The sequence below is a fragment of the Geotrypetes seraphini genome, chromosome 1, assembly GCF_902459505.1.
Source record: "Geotrypetes seraphini chromosome 1, aGeoSer1.1, whole genome shotgun sequence".
NCBI lineage: Eukaryota > Metazoa > Chordata > Amphibia > Gymnophiona > Dermophiidae > Geotrypetes > Geotrypetes seraphini.
In genome coordinates this window covers 238,574,335-238,589,061 of record NC_047084.1, presented here as the reverse complement: position 1 = coordinate 238,589,061, position 14,727 = coordinate 238,574,335, and the positions used below count along the sequence as shown (strand labels likewise).

The 14,727-nt window shown below is 44.0% G+C and overlaps 1 protein-coding gene across 3 annotated transcripts in view; it reads right to left on the bottom strand.

The window, feature by feature from the left end:
• Window positions 1–14,727, bottom strand: part of DHX15 (DEAH-box helicase 15) — a 260,868-nt gene that overhangs the window by 24,665 nt on the left and 221,476 nt on the right. For all 3 annotated transcript variants that reach the window (XM_033948308.1, XM_033948298.1, XM_033948319.1), the window contains one exon: window positions 7,162–7,352. In XM_033948308.1, the coding sequence (XP_033804199.1) occupies window positions 7,162–7,352 (191 nt within the window). The remainder of the gene's footprint in view (window positions 1–7,161; window positions 7,353–14,727) is intronic.

The window sequence follows — 14,727 nt, the reverse complement described above, 5'->3', positions numbered from 1 at the left end:
AAAACCCCCCGAATATAAATGATAATGAATATTTTCTCTGCATACAGTATGCTTTATGTTTTTTAAAATTTTATTGTTGGTACATCATTTTGACATGGTCATTTTAAAAGTAGCTCGCAAGCCAAAAAAGTGTGGCCACCCCTGCTCTAATCAAATATAAGTGTGACTAGAAATTATTATATACACCCTATGTTTAAGGTTCAAGCTGCAAAATATATTCTGAGGATCTTTAATTGATACACTGTAATACAGAAATACAAATAACTGAATAGTTTTGTGTCACATTATTCTTCTAATGGAACCAATTCAAACAACTTCCTTCACTTTATTTTAAAAGATGAATGTTAATTTTTTCTGTTTTTTTTCATTACTCAATAAACAGATTAAACTAAAAGATGAATCAATTGGTCTTTCAAATGAAGCTTGGATACATAGCCATAAAGAGTTTACTTTGGTCCTTTAACATTTATTTCAGATTAATTTAACTACAAAATCAAATGAGCATAAGTCATACTGTGCTTGACTTCTAAAGTATACAGTATATACATCATTAGTGAAGCAATTTACACTGGGTTAATTGCTTGTAACTTTCCAACTCCCTCCAGTTTCCGGATAAATAAGAATTCCTTAGGGAAAGCACAGGTGTTATCCAGGGACGGCAGGCAGCTATTCTCACATATGGGTGACGTCACCGACGGAGCCCTGATGCGGAAGCCTCGCAAGCAGACTTGCTTGTACAAACTAGAAGTTTCGAGTCAGCCGCACCAAGCATGTGCGAGTGATTCCCGCCCAGCACAGGGCGCGTCTCCTCAGTTCAGATAGCTAGCAGAGAAACCAACCAGGGGAGGTGGATGGGTTGCGAGAATAGCTGCCTGCTGTCCCTGGATAACACCTGTTATGGTAAGTAACTGTGCTTTATCCCAGGACAAGCAGGCAGCCTATTCTCACATATGGGTGACCTCCAAACTAACCAGGATGGGATGGTGGGAGTGTTGGCAACTTAGGAGAATAAATTTTGTAATACTCTCTGGCCAAAATGGCCATCCTGTCTGGAGAAATAGGTGTAGATCTGAGGAAAGCTACCGAAGCTGCCATTGCTCTGACCTTATGGGCTGTGACTCTACTCTGTAGGGGTAATCCAGCCTGGGCATAGCAGAAAGAGATACAAGCAGCCATCCAGTTGGAGATGGTACGCTTAGAGATAGGATGTCCTAACTTATTTGGATCGGAGACAAAAAGTTGAGCAGCATAGAAACATAGAAGATGACGGCAGAAAAGGGCTACAGCCCATCAAGTCTGCCCACTCTGCTTACCCACCCCCTGTCTATGCCCTAATGACCCAATTTCCTTATCTTGACCCTCGTAGGGATCCCACATGGGTATCCCATTTATTCTTAAAGTCTGGCACGCTGTCTGCCTCGATCACCTGCACTGGAAGCTTGTTCCAATGATCAACCACTCTCTCTGTGAAGAAATACTTTCTGGTGTCGCCATGAAATTTTCCGCCCCTGAGTTTGAGCGGGTGCCCTCTTGTGGCCGAGGGTTCCTTGAGAAAGAAAATATCATCTTCCACTTAGACACGTTCCGTGAGGTACTTAAATGTTTCGATCATGTCTCCCCTCTTCCTACGTTCCTCAAGAGTGTAGAGCTGCAATTTGTTCAGTCTCTCTTCGTACGAGAGACCCTTGAGCCCCGAGATCATCCTGGTGGCCGTCCGTTGAACCGATTCAATTCTGCGCACATCTTTACTGTAATGTGGCCTCCAGATGAGGTCTCCCATGGCCCTGTACAACGGCATTATGACTTCAGGCTTTCGGCTGACGAAACTTCTATTGATACAACCCAATATCTGCCTTGCCTTAGATGAAGCCTTCTCCACTTGATTGGCAGTTTTCATGTCTGCACTGATGATTACTCCTAAATCTCGTTCTGCTGAAGTCCTAGTTAAAGTTTCTCCGTTCAAGAAGTACGTCCTGCATGGATTTCCGCTTCCGAGGTGCATGACCTTACATTTCTTAGCATTGAAGCCTAGCTGCCAGGTTGAGGACCAACTTTCCAATGTAAGCAGGTCCTGCACCATATAATTCTGTAAACTGCATTCACTTACTATATTACATAGTTTGGCGTCATCGCAAACCGCAGCAGTTCTGTGCGGTTTGGTGCATTCCAAATAGAAGGCCAAAGCACGTTTACAGTCCAGAGTATGAAGAGCTGGTTCTCCAGAATGAGGCTTTGGAAAAAACACTGGAAGAATAATGGATTGGTTGAGATGAAATTCCGAAACCACTTTAGGTAGGAATTAGGATGAGTACGGAGAAACACCTTGTCATGATGGAACACAGTGAAAGGTGGATCAGCAACTAAACCTTGCAGTTCACTGACTCTTCGAGCAGAAGTGAGGGCAATGAGAAACACCACTGTCCAAGTGAGATACTTCAGATGAGCTGTAGACATTGGTTCAAATGGAGACTTCATCAACTGAGTAAGAACATTGAGATCAAAAATCACTGGAGGCGGTTTGAGAGGAGGTTTGACATTGAAAAGTCCTTTCATGAATTTGGAAACCACCGGAAGAGCAGATAGGGGTTTTCCTTCAATAGGCTGATGGAAAGCAGCAAATGCACTGAGATGGACTCGGATTGATGTAGACTTGAGGCCAGAGGTGGATAAGTGCAAAAGGTAGTCTAAAACAGAAGATAAGGAGGAATGTTGAGACTCCTTATCGTGAGAAAAACACCACGTAGAAAATTTAGTCCATTATTGGTGATAGCATTGTCTAGTGGTAGACTTCCTAGAAGCCTCTAAAATGTCTCTCACAGATTGAGAAAACTGAAGAGGAGTTATGTTGAGAGGTACCAAGCTGTCAGGTGTAGAGACTGCAGGTTAGGATGAAGCAGAGATCCCTGACTGTGTAAGCAGAGATAGAAAAAACTTGGAGAAGGTATGGTTCCCTGCTGCTGAGTTGAAGGAGAAGGGAGTACCAAGTTTGTCTTGGTCACCAAGGAGCAATCAGAATCATGGTGGCATGGACGTTCTTCAACTTGACAAGAGTCTTGAGAATGAGAGGAAATGGAGAGAATGCATACAGGAAGAGGAGGCGATGAGGAGAATAGATCCTGGAACAAAACTGAGGCAGTTTGTGGTTGTGGGGAGCTGCAAAGAGATCTGAGGCGTTCCCCACTTGTGAAAAAATGTGAAGTAGAGGCGAGGAATGGAGAGTCCATTCGTGAGGTTGCAGAAGATGACTCAAGTTGTCCGCCATGCAATTTTTCGCCCCTTGGATGTAGACAGCTTTGAGGAAAGTGGTGTGGCAGACTGTCCAGTCCCAAACCTTCAGAGCTTCTTGACAAAGGGAGGCAGATCCCGTCCCTCCCTATTTGTTGACATAATACATGGTGATTTGGTTGTCCGTCTGAATGAGGACTACCTGATCTTGAAGAAGATGTTGAAAAGCTTTGAGAGCCTTGAAAATCGCTCTGAGTTCCAACAGATTGATGTGACACTGACGATCTGTACTGGTCCAGTGGTCCTGAGTACGGAGGCCATCGAGATGAGCGCCCCAAGCGTAGGTCGAGGAATCTGTTGTGAGGACCTTCTGATGAGGGGGGCGTTTGAAACAGCAATCCCCTGGAGAGATTGGAAGAGAGTATCCACTAGCGGAGAGACTGTCTCAATGAAGGAATGACTGCAATGTGTCGAGAAAGTGGGTCACAACCCTGCGTCCACTGAGATACCAGGGTCCGAGGAATTCATAGGTGAAGGCTGGCAAAAGAAGTTACATGTACTGTGGAGGCCATGTGACCTAGTAGTACCATCATGTGTCTTGCCGAGATTGAAGAGCGGGAAGAAAATGCATGACAGAGTTGAAGGAGAGCTTCCAGACATTGTTGCGGAAGGAAAGCTCTGAATTGAATAGTTTCCAGAACAGCTCCGATGAACTGTAGATGCTGAGAGGGCTGAAGTTGAGATTTAGGAAAGTTGATTTCGAATCCCAAACTCTATAGGAACCATGTAGTCCGTTGGGTCGGTACAATAACCCCTTGAGATGTTGAATCTTTGATGAGCCAGTCTAGGTAGGGAAACACCTGAAGACTATGGTTCCTTAGAGCTGCTGCTACCACCACCAGGCACCTGGTGAATACTCTGGGAGATGAATCCAGGCCAAAGGGTAGCATTCTGTATTGATAATGCAGATACCCCACCCGAAATCTGAAATCTGAAATCCTGTCGGGAGGTTGGATGGAAGGGGTTGCGAGTAGAAACCTCCTTGAGATATAGAGAACATAACCAATCGTTCTGATCTATATTTAAAATGGGTCTTCTTCGGAACTAGAAAGTAACGGGAGTAAAAATCCCTGCTCTGCTGTTCCAGGGGAACTTCCTCGATGGCATGGAGACGAAGCAGAGCTTGAGGTTCCTGAAGAAGGTAATTATGCTCTATTAGACAGTCAAAAAAGCTGCAAAGCCTTAGGTGCAGCAGAAGGCTGAGGTTTCTGTTGCAATGGTTCCTTGGAAGGGGCTCGAGTGTAAGGAGCCGCTTTGGTGCAGAACGGCTCTGGAAAACCGTAGTAGGGCATGAAGGTTTTGTAGGAGCTGACTTTGGCAGCAAAAGATTTTTCATGATCCTACAACTTCTTAGTTACAGCCTCTATCGATTCATCAGAGGCCATTGCCCTGACAAGGAATGTTAGCCAAACGGTCCTAAAGATTAGGATCCATGGCAATGGTGCAGAGTAAGGCCAAGCGGCGCAGTGCTACAGAAAAAAACAGTGGCCCTAGCCAACAGTTCAAAGGCATCATAAGATGACTGGAAAAGATGCAATCCGAGTTGTGAAAGAGTAGTAGTGATGTCTTACAACTTGAAATGTCTAAGTAAATCCAGATTCTTCAGAAAACTTGGAAGATCAATAAGGAACCTGATATAGATGGCGGCCAAACTTGTACATAGTCTTATCCTCCTTTCCAGAAGGAACAGTAGCATAGACCTTGGAATGATGGGTTCCTTACAAAAAGGACTCCATAAGGAGGGATTGGGGATATAATTGTGAATTCTCAAACCCGCTGCAGTGTAGAGATAGGTATAGCATAAGGAGTCTCCAGACAACGTTTGAAAGCTTGAGATAAAAGCTTGTTAAGAGGAAGCTTAAGTGACTCTGCAGGAGGTTGAGGGATATGCATGACCTCAAAATACTCCTTAGAGAATTTAGAACCAGCATCGAACTGAATTTCCAGATCATCAGCTGATCCGCCAAGGCCTTGTCTCGAGAAGGGCTCAATGACCTCGAGATGCCTCGAGCGGAGAACAAAGGTGAAGCCTCTCTGGAAGAATATGGAGACTTGGAGGAGGTAATGAAAATAGCTGACTCCTCAGGGTCCGGAAGCGGTGACCTGGAGTGAGGAGATGGGGCCTCGAAGAACTGGAAGGTCTGGAATGAGGCCCAGATGAAGAAGGCTGTTCTTTAGAAGATCTGCGCCTCAATGGATGTCTCGATGAAGGCTTTGATCAGCAACGAGTGATGCTTGGAAGCATGTCTCGAGGATCAAGGAAACTTCGGCCTATGTATGGAAACGGGCAACGCTGCTGGAGAATGGATAGAGCTCGAAGCTGTAGATCGAAACTCGGTGGTTTGGATCGAGAAATCTCGAAGCACTCCCAAAGACTCTGCTCCTTGTGTGGAGTGTGCGGATTCCTGTCGAGACACTTAAAGAATCTTCTCCTTGTATAGAGTGTGAAGGTTCCAATCGAAACACTCGCAAAGAATCTACTCCTTGCATAGAGAGTAAAGGTTTCAATTGAAACACTCACAAAGAATCTACTCCTTGCATCAAGTGTGTAGTAGCCAGACCAGACACTCACAAAGACTCTGCTCCTTGCATAGAGTGTGAAGGTTCCAATTGAGACACTTGCAAAGAATCTACTCCTTGCATCGAGTGTGTAAATGCCAGACCAGACACTTGCAAAGACTCTGCTCCTTGCATAGTGTGTGAAGCTTCAACTCGAGGCACAAGCAGGGACTCGACCTCCCGGGAGACTGATTGCCCAGGCTGGATTACAGGAGGCATTGTCGAGGCAGAACCATATTTGCACAATAAGTGAACAAACTGCTGCTCCAACATGGTCTGGAGAGAAGCCTGCAAAGGTGGATCCGCATCTGAAACCGGACTACTTGCTGAGGCTAAAGGCTCAAAGGTGGCAGTGGTGAGAACCAGCACAGGAACCTTCTGCTGAGGTATCTGACCTGACGGGAGCTCAAGGGAAGATAAAGCAGGTGTACTTGAGGTGAAAGACAATCCAATTGAGGACGGTCTGATGAGGCTCGAGGTTGGTGAAAGCAGGAGGACCCTCACTAGAAGACGGGGCCGAGGTAGCACTCGAGATCGAGGGTGTCACTGAGGAGTTCATGCTGAAGAATTTCTCCAAGAAAACTCAATGATGTTTAAGAGCTCGAGGTTGAAGAGTAGCCCAGCAGTCGCACGACTTTGGATTATAGGCAGGCCCTATTTGTGAGAGAAATCACACACTGGCAGTGGCTACACTTGAAGCCCGTGACCAGCCGGGACATAGAAGGGAAGAGAGCCACTGTGAAGTTGAAGCCCGCAGGCTGCGGTCGCGCGGCCTGGCCCGCCAATCAGTCACTGAAGAAAAAATTAAAATAAGTCTTTTTTTTTTTTTTTAAACTGTAAAGAAAGAAAGTAACATAGCGATTTGTGAAGAAAATAAACACAAACCACGGTGAAAGAAGGCACAAAGAAACAAAGTTAAACACAGAGAGTCAAAGACGGACTTCTTGGCTCCGCGGAAAACTGAGAACTGAGGAGACGCGTCCTGTGCTGGGTGGGAAGGCACTCGCGCATGCGTGGTGTGGCTGACTCGAAACTTCTAGTTTCTACAAGCAAGTCTGCTTGCGAGGCTTCCGCATCGGGCTACGTATCGGGACTCTGTCGGTGACATCACCCACATGTGACAATAGGCTGCCTGCTTGTCCTGGGATAAGCTGTAGTTACACAACTTTCCAGAGCAACTCCACTAGACTGCTTATGAATTGCATACAATTTTGTTATTCTTTGTCTAATTCAGCTGACTTAACTTAGAATTTGCATGCAATACAAAACAAGGAACTTTGTATTTGTTTAAAGAAGATGTGGAATTTTAATACTTGCCTGCATAAAATACCCAGTAACCAAAGCCTTCCTTATATTGATGTAGTAATCCCTGCTTGTAAAATCTGTGCTTCTACGAGGCAAGTTAAATCTGTCCATGATTCGTGACAGCTGCTGGCGCACATTGTCTGCAGACATCAGGGACCTGTAGTTAATGAAGTTATCGTAACACCACTGGACCGATTCGTGATCTGCAAAATATGTTTAAAAAATACATGTAATCAAACAAAAGGGAGTTGTTTCTGCTGCAAAATAAGCATACAGTGTAAGTGAGTGATTCCCAACTATGAGTCAAGACTCCAAAGATGTTCTCCTTCCCTCTGGACTCCACTGTGATCTAAGCCCTGTACTGACAGTTAGCATGGGGCATATGATTCAATGAACATTCACAGGCCCTACTCCTTCTTCCAGCAACTTCCTCTTTCCTCAGAGGCAGCAAAGGAACCAAGTGAAATACTGCTGCTGGCAAGTATTGAGAGTTGGAGGGATGGAAAGGGAAGAAGCCATTGTTGGAGGCTGGGAAGCTGCTACTGGACCTGGAGGGAGGTAGGAGAGATGCTGCTGGGAGGAGAGGAGGGAAAGGGATGGGAAAGAGTTACTGTTGGATAGAAGGAGGAGGAGGAGGGAAGGAAGAAGGAAAACGGAAGGAAACAGATGGCAGGGAGATTAGAGGAGGGGAAGGGATCAGGGTGGAATGGAGAGATCAGATGAGGGAAAGGGTAGAGACAGAGGAATGAGAAAGTAGAGAGAGATTGATACTGGAAAGGGGGGTCAACAGAGAAATGAGAGAGGGACAAAGATACCAGATCTGGTGTAGGAGAGATAAAAATGGAAAGCAGTGAAGCTGGAATGAATCATGCAAAAAGGAGAGAGGGGGCACAGGCTGGATGGAAAGGGGAGAGGGGCATAGAAAGAAGGCAGTTACCATATGGAAGGGGGAGAGGGCAGACAGTGGATGGAAGGGGCAGGTGCTGGATTGAAGAGACAGGACAGACGCTGGAATTAGAGAGTGAAAAGAAGATGAAAGCAGAAACCAGAGACAACAAAAGGTAGAAAAAAAAACATTTTATTTCTATTTTGTCATTAGAATATATCAGATTTGAAATATCTATCCTGCTAGACATAACTGGGGACTGGCAAAGCCCAAGCAGTGCTTCTTTATCTTTCAGCTATCTTAGGGCTCTCTCTGACCAGGGGGCAGTTGTCCTAGTTGCACTCCCCTAACACTATTCCTGTCATGTGTGACTGCAGTATTCTGTTAATATGATATTTCTGTGTAGCATTCTGTAATAATTTGGCTTGTTTAGTTTTCTTGCTAGTAGAGGGGATATATGTGAAGGGGAGGGGAGACAGGGGTTTTGTTGATCCTTGCTCTGTATATTTGTATTTATAAAATGACAATTGTACAGAATATTGTTTCTTTTTATACTTTAATAAAATACGTTCAATATAAAATCATAACTGAGGCTTGTGCGAATAGGATCAAATGGTTTGCAGGGACCAAGCTCGCAGAGATGGTGCGGAAATGTTTGTTTGTTTTTTTATTTCAGTCTTAGTTTGCCAGTCTACAAAATAATTCTTTTATTTCCGCTGATCCATAAGTGTAAAAAGGTTGAAGAACACTGCTCTATACGTTGATAATTACAGAGATCAAAATGGAAGCTGGATAAATTATATGCTTATAGCAATAATTGTGTAATATTAAAACTGATTTTTGCTTGACAAAATGTCCTTTTTAAACAAAAGCAGAACACATCAGGTTTTTTAATTATTATTATTTATTTATGTTTTAACACTTTATCAAGAAATACACTTCTTGTACAGAAATGAATAAGATTGACATTAACTATTGAGGGAAAAGTTAAGAAAGTAAAATTATTCACTTAATCAATATTTAAAGTTCCATATTGATGAAATCCAAGATTCTGAGTGAAATTCAATAATGAAAAAAGGAAAATACATCCTATTTAACAAAGAAAGGCGGTCAACTGTTAGTGATTACAGAAACAATTTCTTATTTATGTTGTTACATTTGCCCCTTCAAGACGTTTCATGGTTAAGAAATCTGACAGTTGTGAAAGTTCAAAAAATATATAATTACTAGACTTATATTTTATAACACATTTGCAAGGATATCGTAGAAGAAAAATTGCACCCATTGCCGTCACCCCTGATTTTAACAAAAAAAATTGTTTCCTATGTCTTTGGATTTCTTTTGTCACATCTGGAAAAAAGTTGAATTTTTTGTCCCAGAAATTCCTTATGTTGGTTATTAAAGAATAACTTTAGAATCCAATTCTTATCAGGCAACAATACTACTGTAACCAGCAAGGTAGCTGGTGTAGCTAACTCTTTCAATGATGTATCCAATCTATATAGTTGTTACGTCCATCTGTTGATCCTTGTCTTGATGCTGAGCTTGTTGCCTTTCTTGGTCTTTTATTGGAAGATAGTAAATTTTTGAGAAGGGGGGAAACAATTCTTCAGATATACCTAGTATATCATGAAAAAATTTTTTTTTTCATTTCTTTTGCTGATATAGAAGAAATTTTAGGAAAATTCAAAATTCTGAGGTTATTTACTCGGCTATTATTTTCCAATATTTCCATCTTCCTTCTCAAATTCAAATTATCTTGTTTCAAAATTTTTATGTCCTCCTTTTGTTTCTGGAACTTCTGTTCTAGATTTTTTATTTATGGTGATAAAGTCTGTCCCAAAGTCATTACTAAATCCCATATTGAGTCTAGGGTGACATTAGTGGGTTTAGAAACTGTAAAAATACTTGCAGTCTGTGAGTCTTCCTCAGCTGCCAGGGATCCCTCCTGATTGCCTTGATCCTTTTGCTCCAGCGCTGGCTTCTCCGCATTCAAGTTTTCATCCAGTGCCAAACTTAAAGTAGCCTCCGGGGGAATAGAGTCCACCACGTCGGATAGACTGTCCTCCCGTGGAGAGCTGGCACTCTGCGGTTGTGGAGGCAGGGTCCTAGCGTCTGGGCTCAGAGTGGATTCCAGCCCAGGGAAGCTCGCAACAGCTTCACTCGCAGCCTGTGGTTCCAGTGGGCAACTCCCAGACGCAATCGGCTCCTGCTGTAAACGCCTCAGGAAATCCTCAATAGTTGCCTGCGATGGGGTTCCCAGGTGCCGTGAGGCTCCAGCGGCACTTTTTCCCCTCCTCTTCGGCATATCTGCAGGATCAAGTAAGTTAGAGGAAATGATATCCTGAGCGTCTTTCCACTCTCAGTTTCACGCAGCCATCTTGGATCCACCGCCAGAACACATCAGTTTTGTGCTGCTAGATATATACAAGATATCCCATTTAAGCATCTTGTTTGTGGAATTCAAGAGATCAAGGGCCCAGCTCTCATACCAGCTTTAAACCTCCTATATTTGCATTGATAAGAGCTCCTTTCTACAGTAGAAGCAGCAGTTATTTCAGAAACTGAAATCTAAGAGACAAAAGGAGCACACTACATCACTTTCTACATTCAACTCATAACAAGCATTCTCCAAGGATTACAGAAGCAGTAGCTATGTATCTGAGTGATGATATGCAAAAGCAAAAACACAATGTCTCTAGAAAGCTGAGAAAAAAATCTAAGAAGCTCTTCCAAATATGAATGGGATTTTCCTCTTTAGTTATTAGCGTACAGTAATTCCCTTAGGGCTACATAACAAGGTTTCAGCAATTCAACTCCAAAAGAGAAGTAAGTGTGACTGCTTATCCTGTCAGAAAATACCTGCTACAAATAAAGATTGCTTTCACTGGGTAGGATAAGGCAGTAACACATATACACAAAGAACAAACAGCTGCCATCCAAGAAGGGGACAGACTATAGATTAATACATATTCCTCAGATATACAGGGCCCTAGGATGCTGGGTGAAGAAGTGGAGTTAGTTTCTATTCTGGCAAACAGACCCTGGAGGAAAGACAGCAACTACTAATATGGCAGTAAGTTTTACCTATCTAAACAAAGCGTGAACAGAAGTCCATATTACAACCTCAAAAATTTCACTAATGGATTTTCACAGTTCAAATTTAGCAGGTCAGAGCCAGCTTGGCAATGGAGTAGGACACAGATCTGACGTCAGAGAAAGGGCGGGACTGCCGGAAGAGGAAGCAGCGCAGACGCAGGGCTCACAGAAGGGCCGGGACCGCCGGCAGAGGAAGCAGCAGGACAACGGTAGGAGCTTTTACATGATGGGGGGGGTCGGGAGGCTGTGGGGTTGCGAGCGGTCCTTCGGGGTGGGGGTGGGGGTGCGTGTGAGCGGTCCTTCGGGGTGGGGGTGCGAGTGCGTGCGAGCGGTCCCTTCAGGTGGGGGTGCGGGTGCGAGTGAGCGGTCCTGCGGGGGGGGTGAATCGGACGTCGGGGGGGGGGGCATCATGCTTTCAGGGTGGGAACAGGACTTCAAGGGGGAGGGGAGAGTCGGGGCGGGTGAAAGGAGAGTCGGGTGGCGATGGGAGAGTCGGGGCGGCATGCGCAGTATACGGGTGTGCGCGGTATATAAAAATTTATTTACATAAATTACAGTTTCCCACGCGCTATACCCATGTGCGCGTTTTACACGGGTGCGCATTATATGAGTGAAAATACGGTACAGGCTTTTAAACAAAGAAGATAAAGTTTCTGGACTCTGGTGGATTATAGGACTGGAGGCAACATAGAATCACTAGAGGTAGGTTTTCTCAGACAAATCTGATCAATTTTTTTGATTGGGTGACCAGAGAATTGGATAGAGGGAGTGCATTAGATGTGGTGCATTTAGATTTTAGCAAAGCCTTTGACAGTGTTCCACATAGGCATCTAATAAATAAACTGAGTGCCCTCGGGATAGGCCCCAAAGTGACAGGCTGGGTCAGGAACTGGTTGAGTGGAAGGCAACAGAGGGTAATGGTCAATGGAGATCACTCTAAGGAAATAGATTTTACCAGTGACATGCCTCAAGGTTCTTTTCTTAGGCCTGGTTCTTTTTACAAATGCTTTCTAGTGTAGCAAATTTTAAGAGAGCTATCAGTTACAGTGGCTCTGAATCTAATGAGGTTTGACTAGGTTAATTAGAGAGGTAACTAGTCTGCTCACTAAATAACTGAATACAAGTTGCTAGCCAATTTGCTAGTGAATGCTTTGTCACTGGAATGCCAAGCTGGTTAAGATCAAAGGACACCAACAGCTGCATAGCATATCACATACTGTAGATAACTTTTTTTAAAAGCAGTAGGCAGGACTCTGTTTCAGTTCACGGTGTGAAGGGACTTTACCTGAATATGCTTATACGGTTTATGATGCATCCCCTCTTCAACCTAGAGCTCTGCCCGGTAGTGTGCTTACATTCTTTCTACTGGAGTCTCCGTCAAAGCTCACTCCAACCCATCAATCATTGAAGCCCTCCCCTGCCTGTCCTCAACTGAATGGCCATATGCGGGACACAGACCATGCAAGTCTGCCCAGTACTGGCCTTAGTTCTTCAATATACTGAATACCCTACCTTCAGCCCATCAAGTTTGCTCAAGAGCCTCCTATGAGGAACTATGTCAAAGGCTTTGCTGAAATCTAAGTAAATTACATTTAGCATATGCCCTTTATCCAATTCTCTTGTCACCCAATCAAAAAATACAATCAGATTTATTTGACACGATTTACCTTTAGTAAAACCATGTTACCTTGTATCCTGTAACCCATTAGATTCTAGGAACTTTACTATCCTTTCTTTCAGCAACATTTCCATTATTTTTCCAAAAACCAAATTGAAGTTTACCACTAAATCTCTGTGACCACTTTTGCGAAGAGACCATATCTACTCTTCTCCAGTCCCCAGAAACCACTCCAATCTCCAAAGATTTGTTGAACAAATCTTTAATAGGACCCCTGCCAGAACTTCTCTGAGCTCCCTCAATATCCTGGGATGGATCTCACCTGGTCCCATTGCTTTGTCCACCTTCAATTTTTCAAGTTGTTCATAAACACTTTCTTCTGTGAATGGCACAGTATCTACTCCATTCTTGTGTGTAACTCTACCAGACAGGCGATCTCGGTCCTTCTCCTTGCCTCTCAGTTCACTCTAAACTGTTCTAAGAGCACCCATAGAATAAATCTATTTAATTATCCCTCCCTGAAACCATATCAATACAAGAAGTTTTTTGATAGAATGTTATCATTCCAGGCAGCTAAATTGAACACATGGCTTGGAAAACCTATACTTGAGGCCACTTCTTACGTTGACTTTAGAAAATTACTGAAGACACGTCTGTTTGACAAGTTCTAAATCTCAAAGCATGTTCCACCTCTCTCACTAACAATTCCCAACAGCTGTCCACATCTTAATTATGCCACTGTTATAACTTTTAGATTTAACTGATGTATTCTTCAACTAATCTTTGCCACGATGAAATACAAATACAAACAATACCCACTTCAAAATGTGCCAACTTCATTATTCCCACTTCTGAAGATCTTAAAACTCTTCTACGAAGTATTAACGCAAAGGGAACAGACATTTATACTATCTCCCCATTTCTATTAAAATAACATTTTTCCTTCTTTGGGCCCTTTTATCCAGAGTATGATAGAATCTAGTTTAACTATAGGATATATACCAAAAGAATGGAAAGAAGCTACTATTCGACCAATAATAAAAAATCCAAAAGACACAACCTTAATCAAATCGAATTACCGACCAATAGCCAGTCTTCCATTCCTTGTCAAATTAATAGAAAAAGTAGTTTTTAATCAGGTAACTAACTTTGTAGAAAAAACTCACACACTACATCCAAATCAGACTGGCTTTAGACCAAATCACTCAACTGAACACTCTATGATAGGACTTACAACTAATATACAATACCATTTAGATCATCATAAGTCAGTTCTTTTGATTTATCCGCAGCTTTTGACACCATAGACCAGGGGTGCCCAACACGTCGATCGCGATCGACCAGTAGCTCAGGAAGGCAACGCGAGTCGATCACGGAGCCCATCCTGGGCTCCGTGATAGACTCGTGTTGCCGTCCTGATCTACCGGGCTGATCAGCCTTCCTCTCCAGTGTTCTCCCTTGGGCCTTTTAGCTGGGAGGTCCGCCCAGCTGTCATCGGCTGCTGCCGCCGCCACTGCTGAACATTAAAAAAAAACAAATTTCAGCCCGTAGCGAACTTATGCTCCGTGGCTCTAATGTGTGCGTGCCGGCTTCCCTTCTCTTCCCTCCGATACCGGAAGATATGTCCGGGGGGGGGGGGGGGAGGGAGAAGGGAAGCCGGCACGCACATGTTGAGAGCCCTGAAGCAAGCGTTCGCTATGGGCTAAGGCGGGAGACAGGTTAGTGAAGCATTTGGTCTTCTTGCTGCCGGGTCCTGCCTACTTTCTGTTTCCGCGAAGGCAGGACCCGGCAGCATTTCCCCAATAGGTCCATCGCGATCTTGGGCCGATCAGCCTTCCTCTCCCCGACGGCAGAATTGACGTCGAGGAGAGGAATGCTGGTCGGCCGAAGCAGGGAGAGCTTGGGGCTGCGTCGGCTTTCGGGCCTGTTATTGGTGGCGGTTTGGGTCCTGGTCCCCGGTGGCGGTTTGGGTCCT